General features: G+C 52.5%; 1 protein-coding gene across 2 annotated transcripts; it reads right to left on the minus strand.

The window, feature by feature from the left end:
- Positions 1-385: 385 nt before the first annotated feature.
- On the minus strand, positions 386-2,379 carry MCL1 (MCL1 apoptosis regulator, BCL2 family member; the record flags this gene model as incomplete). Of its 2 annotated transcripts, XM_084242113.1 has the most annotated exons (4): positions 386-502; positions 1,217-1,464; positions 1,689-1,809; positions 2,269-2,379. In XM_084242113.1, 4 exons carry the CDS (start codon positions 2,377-2,379, stop codon positions 386-388), a joined length of 597 nt encoding a protein of 198 aa, XP_084098239.1. The 2 variants fall into 2 exon arrangements, with proteins under 2 accessions (XP_084098239.1, XP_084098238.1); XM_084242112.1 differs by having other exon boundaries at positions 1,689-2,379.
- Between the last annotated feature and the right edge of the window lie 6,499 nt (positions 2,380-8,878).

Raw genomic sequence — 8,878 nt, forward strand, 5'->3', positions numbered from 1 at the left:
ACTCGAAGGACGTGTTTACTGAACTATGACTAGCCTGGCTACTGGCCACTCTCCTGTTCTAGACAAGTTTCTCCACTCCACCGTCTTTGCTAAACCTCAAGTCCCCCTCCTCCATCCATGGCCTCTCAAAAGTTTGCCTATAGGTAAAACTAAACTTTGCTTCTTTCAAACAGTGACTCTTCAAGGACTACTTTTCCCAAGTATTTATTCCTGTTACCCAGAATCCCCTTGCCACTTGCTTTTCTACGCTTGCTAGAGCAGAACTCTTGGAGGTTACAGCCTGGGCAACTTGAAGTCCAACTTCATAAATACACTTGATTTCACAGCAGTCGTTATGTGGTCTTGGTGGCTGGAGTTGGTTAAGAGTCAATATTGCACTTAAAGGCTATCTTATTAGATATGCCAGACCAGCTCCGACTCCAGCAACACCTGCAAAAGCCAGCAGCACATTTCTGATGCCACCTTCTAGGTCCTCTACATGGAAGAAATCCACAAACCCATCCTAGAAAACAAAAAAGAGAGTAATCTTCAAGTATGGGTTTCTGCTGGCTTAAAAAGCACTATTTACAGAGAATACACGGGTGGGACTACCCAAGTCTCCTGCCCCCCCCAACCTCAACGAACCCATTTGGCTGGAAGAAACACGCCCTACACACTGCAGTGAGCACCCAGAGTAGTTAAAAGGGGTTAAAAGGGAACTTCACAGCAACACCTTAGTCGTGGAACTTAAGAAGGACTTAAGTTTCCATTATTTAGACGAAAGGCACAAGCTCTTACCCTCCAGACCGGCCGCTCTGTAGACCCTGTTCTCAGTGTGGCTCCCCACCTCCCCCGTCCAACCGGAGCCAACTGGCTCTAAGTTCGAAATGCAGGCCCCACCCATATCTGTTCAACTAAAATGGAACGGGGAGAGCACAGGAGGCAGTTTACCATCACTCCCAGGTGATTCTTATGTTTTCATAATTTGACTCCACAGGTAATGGTGAATATCCAGCTAAATTACAATAAAATATCAGACGCAAAAAACTCTAGGACCAGCACAAGAGCCCAGAGGAGAATCAGGACCCCGGATGCGGCATCCGCCACAGCCACATCACTCCCTCATGGCCCCATGCAGCTGGGCGTCCCGAGGAGCCTGAAAGCGACCTAGGCCTCCAAAAACCATCTGGCTCACCCCACTTCCAGGAAGCCCTCCTGAAGCTTCCAGCGAACTTACCCAGCCTCTTTGTTTGACTAGCCACTCTCGTTTCGTCCTGACGAGGACGTCTGTGATGCTTTCTGCTAACGGGTCGATGCAGTTTTCTTGGTTTATGCTCTTCAAGTGTTTGGCCACAAAGGCACCAAAAGAAATAAGAGTCACAATCCTGCCCCAGTTGGTTACTCCATCGCTGAAAACGTGGACCATCACCCGAGACAAGGACTTGACGTCGTCCTCGCCCTTGATGTCCAGCTTCCGCAGCATGCCTGGGGGGAGAAGCGGCGGCCTCAGCGCCTTTGTCTCGCCGGCCCACCCGCGGCGCGGCCGCCCCCACCTGCGCGGGCCGGGAGCAGCGCTGCCGTTTCCCCGGGAATCGAGGGGCGGAAACAATGACTCACGGCCAGAAAATCCTGGCCTCGGAAAGAGCTGCGCGTTGCGTCCGGCCCGCCTCGCCCCTTCCACCCCGCGGGGCGCCCGGGCGCGGCCCTACCTTGGAAGGCCGTCTGGTGGTTGCGCTGCACGCCGTCCCCCACGCGCCGCAGGGTCTCCAGCGCCTTCCGGCCGGCCGCGCCGGGGCGGCCCAGGGGCTTGGCGTCCTTGGCGCCGGTCGCCTGCTCGCGGAGGTACCGGGAGATGATCTCCAGCGACTGGCGGTACAGCTCGTCCTCCTCCTCCTCCGCCGGCGGCGGCGTGGACGGCAGGGAGCCGTCGGTGCCCGAGGCGCTGCCGGCCTCGCCCACCAGCCCGCGCAGGGGCAGCACCACCGGCCGCTTCCCCGGGGGCTCCGGCTCGTACCCGTCCAGCTCCTCCTCGGGCGACATGATGGCGTCGGCGGCCGGCGCTGCCATCTCCTGAGGCGGCGGCGCGCGGCGGGCGGGCGCGAACAACAGCCGCCGCGCGGGGGTCGCCGTGACGTCGAGGCCGTCGGCGCCAATGGGCGCGGGCCGCGCGACCCTCCGGGCGTCCGGCGCGAGGGCGGCCGGGGAGCCCGCGCCGGCGCCGCCGCCCATCAGCGCGCCGGCCTCCCCTCCCCCGGCCTCGCGCCGGGCCGCGGCCTCCTTGCCCGCGGCCGAGAGCCGCCCCGCCGGCGGCCCCGCGTCCCCGCCGCTGCCGGCCCCCACGCCGGCGCCGCCGCAGTAGAGGTTGAGGCCGATCACCGCGTTTCTCCTGAAGCCGAGCATCGCGTCGCGCGGAGGCCGGCGGGGGCGGGGAGGGCGCCGGACCGCTCGGGGGGAAGAGGAACTGGAGAGTGAGGGCCCCGCGCCCGCTCGCGGCTTTAGGCCGTCCCACCCGCGCGGCGCCGCCCAACGGGAAGGGCGCCCATAAAAGGGGGAGGGGCGGGCGCTTCCGGCGCTGCGCACGGCCCGGCGGCCGCGGGGCGGGGCTTCCGGCGCCCGACCTCCCGCGGCGCGCGGCGTGACGCGGCGTGACCCGGCGCCGGCGCGGGTGGGCGGGGCCCGCGGGGGCTCGGCGGGGACCTTTTGCTCGGACGCAGGGCCCCGGCCCCGACCCGCGGGGCTGAGGGAGGCGCGCGAGGAAGGCGCGCCCGGTGGGCAGGGCCGCCTCCGAGAGGGAGGGGGACGCCCTGGGGGTCTCCGCGCTTCCCGACGCCCTGGGAACGGCCGCCCCGTGGGCCGCTCTGCCGGGCCCCGCGCGGGTCGGGGCCTGAGACCAAATCGAGCTGCCCCAACTCCGTGCCAGTCCGGCCGCCGCGCCTCCTCCCGCCCTCCGCCGCCTCCGGAAAAGCCTCACTCCCCCTTGAGCATTCCCTACAAGGCGCGTTAGACGAGGGGTGACCCCAGGACGAGGGGCCCGCTGTGCACGTGTCAGTTACCACGACCCGAATAAACCTTGTTGAAAAGACTTGGGGGGGGGGGGAGCTGGGATTCCAGGACAAGGCATGTGAGGGACGTGAGCAGGAGAGGCGAGAGGGGCCTCGTGCCCAGCGTCAGCCCGGAGCTGAGCTCGGGCTCCCGCACCCACCACGTCGTATGTGGGCAGGCCCTGGAGTCCCGGGGGTTGTCATCTGTGCAGAGGATGGAGAGCAAGGGCTGGCAGTGCATAAGGAGTAAGTTCTCTGTCTGAGAACTTAGTCTCCATATAGGCGGCAGCAACGCAGGCGTGGAGAGGTTGGAGAATCCACTTGGGGCTCTGAGAACTGGAGGAAGACCATGGGAGAGGCAGCATTTCAGCCGGGCCTTCTAAAATGAGATTTTATCAGGTAGTGATAAGTTGGTGAAGGGAGCAAAATTGAGGAAGTAGCAACTGCAAAAATTTTGCAAAGGCTGAAAAAGGAAGTGCAAGGCAAGTTTCGCTATAAATGCTTAGCGAGACATTGCGGGTCCTGGCAATCTCACTGCATTTCACTAGTCAGTTCACGCTCTTGTGCTCCAAGAGGATTTTTTTTTTTAAGATTTATTTATGCATACAAGAACTGGGGTACAGGCCAGAGGGGCAGAGGAGCAGGGGTGAGAGGATTCGCCAGAGGGAGTGGGGTGTAGAACAGGCAGAATGACTGAAATACACTGCTGAGGGGAGCAGCCGGCAGCCTGGAGGGGTCTGCTGCGCCATATGGGTCAGTTCCCTGGCCAGGGATCGAACTCATGGTGCAGATAGCTTCATAGTGCTGAGACTTAATCCCTGCACCACCAAGGAGGACCTACATCATTTCTTTTAAAATAGAAAATAGGAGGGCCTCCCTGGTGGCACAAGTGGTTAGGCACCATACTATGAAGCTGTCCACAGCCTCTGCAGCACAAGTTCGATCCCGAGCCGGCCAGGGAGCAACCCACATGGCATAGCAGACCTCTCCTGACTCACCTGCTGCTCCCCTCAGCAGTGTATTTCAGTCAATCTGCCTGTTCTGTTCCCCACTCTGTCTCTGGTGAATCCTCTCACCCTCCCACCCCCACATCTCTGGCCTGTACCCCAGCTCTTGTATGCATAAATAAATAAATCGTAAATAAAATAAAATAGAAAATAGGGGCCTCCCTGGTGGCGAAAAGGCTTGAGCACAGCACGGTGAAGCTGTACACAGCCTGATTATTCAACCATTTTATTCCTCAGCCTGGTAAAGCCCTTGGGTCTGATTTGGTTTTTTAAGTCTGCTATATGGCTCAGGCTCTGGGATGTTCTCCAGTGTGCTAATAGAAGTTTGCAGAACTACCTACGCATCCTGTTCTCCCCCTTTATTTCTCCTCCTTTATTTCTACCCACCCCTTTTTTTGATCCTCCCTCCCCTCCTGCTTTTTTGTTCCACTTCCTTTAAACTGAAGCTAATCTATGCCTTTAAGCTCTTTGTAAAGCCTCTTTACAACCATACTCTGCTCCCCCATCTGTTTTATTTACTTCAGTGATGAAGTAATCAACAGAATAACACATTTAATTGATTGAAGATATGAGAAATTGGATTTATTTAGTCAACAGGGAAAGAAACGTTGAAAAAGGACACTACAGCAGGTACAAAAGCAGTCAATAGTCTGTAGGTAGTAAGTGGCAACTTTGGGCTAATCATCTTTAGCAGACCTGAAAAATATCACTGTACCTTATTGTTTTTTTTTTTTAAGATTTATTTATGCATACAATAACGGGTACAGGCCAGAGTTGGGGGACGGTGAGAGGATGTACCAGAGACAGAGTGGGGAGCAGAACAGGCAGACTGACTGAAATACACTGCTGAGGGGAGCGGCGGGCGAGACAGGAGAGGTCTGCTGTGCTGTGTGGGTTTCTCCCTTGTCAGCCGGGGAATCAAACTCGTGCTGCAGAGGCTGAGGATTGCTTCCTAGTGCTGTGCTTTACTCCTTGCGCCACCAGGGAGGCCCCCTTATTGGGTTTTGACACATTATCCTTTAATTTTTGAGGGTCGTAAACCTTCTAGGTTCTAATCAAACAAAATTACACTCACCAGGATAATCAGGTGATCCTCAGGTGGACTAGAAAATGCTACAGTAATGTGTTAACAGACGGTGTAGCACGTTTTTGCCTTATTTTTAAAATGTTGTAAAGGCAGGACTGGACCAGTGCAGGTTTTCTGATCCCATGCAGACCAGGTAAAGGAGGAGTCAGAGTCCTCAGTGGTTTTTTGCAGGTCTTTTATTGGGGTTCACTAGGCATATGGCAGGCAGGGGTGCTGGGAGGCTGGCAGGCTGGCAGGCCTCCCAGCCCCCAGCAAGTCTTCACTCTATCTGGGCTCTCTGGCGTTCGTTCTGCTGGTTCTCGGCTTCTCTTTCGGCTTCCGCTTTGGCTTCTGCTGGCGGCCCCGTGACGCCGCCCTTAAAAGCACAGTCTTAGCCCAGGTGAATCCCAAATACCTATGCCCACATCCTATTCCAGGTGCCCGCCATCAGGCATGCATTCAGGACCGCAAGGATCCATCATCTATCCTGATGGCGGGAGGGCCGAAAAGCCTGACATTTTCTTTACCCTACAAATGTGTACACCTTTCCCTATACAGTTGTTTTCTGTGACCATAAATAATCTCTAAAAGTGATTCTTGGTCACAAGCTAAAAAGGTTGATGGCATGTTTTTGTGTCAGAACCATTCATCAAATTCGTTGCTTAGTGGCTTTTCTAAGTACTGCAGACTGTACTCAGCGACTGTGCCAGCGTCTTCCGCCCTTCCAGCACACCACAGTCTATCACCTTCACACAGCAAGTTCGTAGTTTTAACCCCTGGTCTCCACAAGTAACACTAGCATAAAACTGGGATTCAGTAGCCTCTTGGAAGGAGTCAGACATTGCTAGTTGCCTCCGATTTATTCTTTCTTTGCAATAGAACCAAGAATTGGCACAGTCGCTCCATAACAACCAGGGACTCAGGGTCTTCCTGGTGGTACGGGGGTTAAAGTCTCAGGGATCTCAAGCTATTGGCAGCCACTGCTGCCTGAGCCTGCCAGGAAGGTAACCCACAGGGCGCAACAGACCTCTCCTGTCTCCCCACTGCTCCCCTCAGCAGTGTATTTCAGTAGATCCACCTGTTCTGCTCCCCACTCTGTCTCTGGTGAATCCTCTCCGCCCCCGCCCCCACCTCTGGCCTGTAGCCCAGCTCTTGTATGCATAAGTAAATGACTCTTAAAAAAAAAAATTGCAAGGGGATCAATGGGCTTTATTGTAACAGGACACAGGTAGTTCACAGATAATGCTTTCAAATTCCAGATGACAGTTAACCTTAAAGAAGCTACCACTTGTGTTCTGATGTGCTATCAAAGAAAATTCCCAGTGACCAGAAAAGAATATTAAAATACCTCTTCTTTTTTCTAACTACTTATCTGTATGAGGACAGATTTTCTTCCGATACTTCAGCCAAGACAGATGAAATGTATATACAAGATTAAATGTAAAACCATATTGGTTCCCTTCTCCTTCCATGTACCTCTTTATTTTAATATGCCAATCATTTAGCTTATAGAGCAATTACACATTTATCAGTGTGTGTGTTTGTGTTTGTGAAATTTTTCCTTGTGTTCTTTCAGGTTTTTTTTTTTTTTTAAAGATTTATTTATGCATACAAGAACTGGGTTGCAGGCCAGAGGTTTGGGGGTGAGAGGATTCCCCAGAGACAGAGCAGGGGAACAGAACAGGCAGATCTACTGAAATGCACTGCTGAGGGGAGCAGCAGGGAGACAGGAGAGGTCTGCTGCGCCATGTGGGTCAGCTCCCGGGCCTGGGCTCCAACTCATGCTACAGTGGCAGCCTATAGCTTGATGGCTGAGACTTAACCCCTTGCATTACCAGGGAGGCTCCCTTTAAGGTTCTTGACTGAGGTACCCCCTGTAATAAAATACAGATTAAGAGACAAGTAAGAGGTTTAATACCTGTACCTGGAAAGAGAAAAACAGCAACTCTCAGATGGCCTAAACTACATCTTAAGTAACATTTCCACCTAGAGACAAAGATGGTGGGGGTGGGGGAGGCCAATTATGGGCAGTTGCCAGGAAAGGCTCAGTAAACAAGAGTGTGGTTGTTATGCAGATACAAATTGCAGCTTCTCCATTGATAACAGTTTCTACATCTTCCTGGCACTGAGGGAGGCACCCTTAAAAATGGTTTCCTTTACAAATGTAAATATTTCCTACAAAAGGGTAACCTCTCAGTTTGAAAAACATTTCAGATTGTCTGCAGGGTCTTAAAAACAATTAGCCTAAAATAACCTTTATGCCAAAGAGGCTTATTTTGCTCCCTTTCCATCCCGCCTTTGAAAATTCAATTGAGAAGTTTCACAATCCAGAAACTTGATGGTTTGCTCAATTACTTGGTAGAATCAGTATCTGACTCTGGAAAAATAGGTCAGTTCAGTGAAAGAGTTGTGTTTCATTGGGAAGCTGGTTTTAATTAAGTCAGCTATTAAGAGATCCATAAATCTATAAAACAATGACAGTATTCTTTTGGAAAATATGTCACATTAACCTGCAATTGGTTTAATACTGCTATTTTAAAGTGAATTCACATTTTTAAAGTTTCTTCTTTCTAGGATGGTAAAAATTGGTAGACAAATCCCACATAAACCCAAACTCTTTGGAGTTCAGAATAATTTTTTTTTTAATTCATTTATGCATACAAGAACTGGGGTACAGGCCAGAGGTGTGGGGAAGGGATAAGAGGATTCACCAGAGACAGAGTGGGGGAACAGAACAGGCAGATTAACTAAAATACACTGCTGAGGGGAGTAGCAGGCAAGATGGGGAAGATCTGTGCTATATGGGTAGTTCCGTGGCCGGCCAGGGATTGAACTTGTGCTGCAGAGGGTGTAGACAGCTTCATAGCTTGCGTCTTCACCCCTTGCGTCACAAGGGAAGCCCCAGAATAATTCTTAAGAATATAAATGGGGCCAAGAATATAAATATATATAATAATATAGATAAAAGATTTATTTATTTATGCATACAAGAACTGGGATACAGGCCAGAGGTGCAGGGGGTGAGAGACAAGAGTGGGGAGCAGAACAGGTGGATTTGTTAGGGGGAAAGGATTGACTGAAATACACTATTGAGGTCAGCTCCCTGGCCGGGGATCAAACTGGTGCTGCAGTTGCTGCAGATAGCTTCATCGTGCTGAGACTTATTTCCTTACACCACCAGAGAGGCCCCCAAGAATATATTCTTAAGAATATAAAATGAGTTAAATCTCAGCACTATCAAGCTATCACCAGGCACTGTGGCATCAGTTTGATCCCTGGCCAGGAAGCTGACCCACATGGCACAGCAGACCTCTCCTGTCTCCCTGCTGCTCCCCTCAGCAGTGTATTCCAGTGGATCCACCTGTTCTGCTCCCCACTCTATCTCTGGTGAATTCTCTCACCCCTGCACCTCTGGCCTGCACCCCAGTTCTTGTGTATGTAAATAAATAAATCTAAAAATAAATAAAAAAAAAAGAATGTAAATAGATCCTAGGACCAAACAGTCTCAGAACTGTTGGCTATGCCATCACCCCTGCACCCCTCACAGGCACCACTGGGAGGGCCCAGCAGGAGCTTTGCTATGCAGCAGGCACAGGCGGGCTGGGAAAGATGGTGTGGGGAGTAGGGGCCAGGTTGATCATAAAAAGCCTCAGCGCTGCTGCTCAGACTGTCAGCAGGGGATGACCGGCTGAATTCATGTTTTAGAAATCCAAGTCTAATTTCTAAAATCAGAAAACAGCCTCTAAAATCAGGGGCTGCCCCCTGAAATCCAGCTAGTAGGTTGC

This window comes from Talpa europaea (genome assembly GCF_964194135.1).
Source record: "Talpa europaea genome assembly, chromosome: 9".
Classification (NCBI taxonomy): domain Eukaryota; kingdom Metazoa; phylum Chordata; class Mammalia; order Eulipotyphla; family Talpidae; genus Talpa; species Talpa europaea.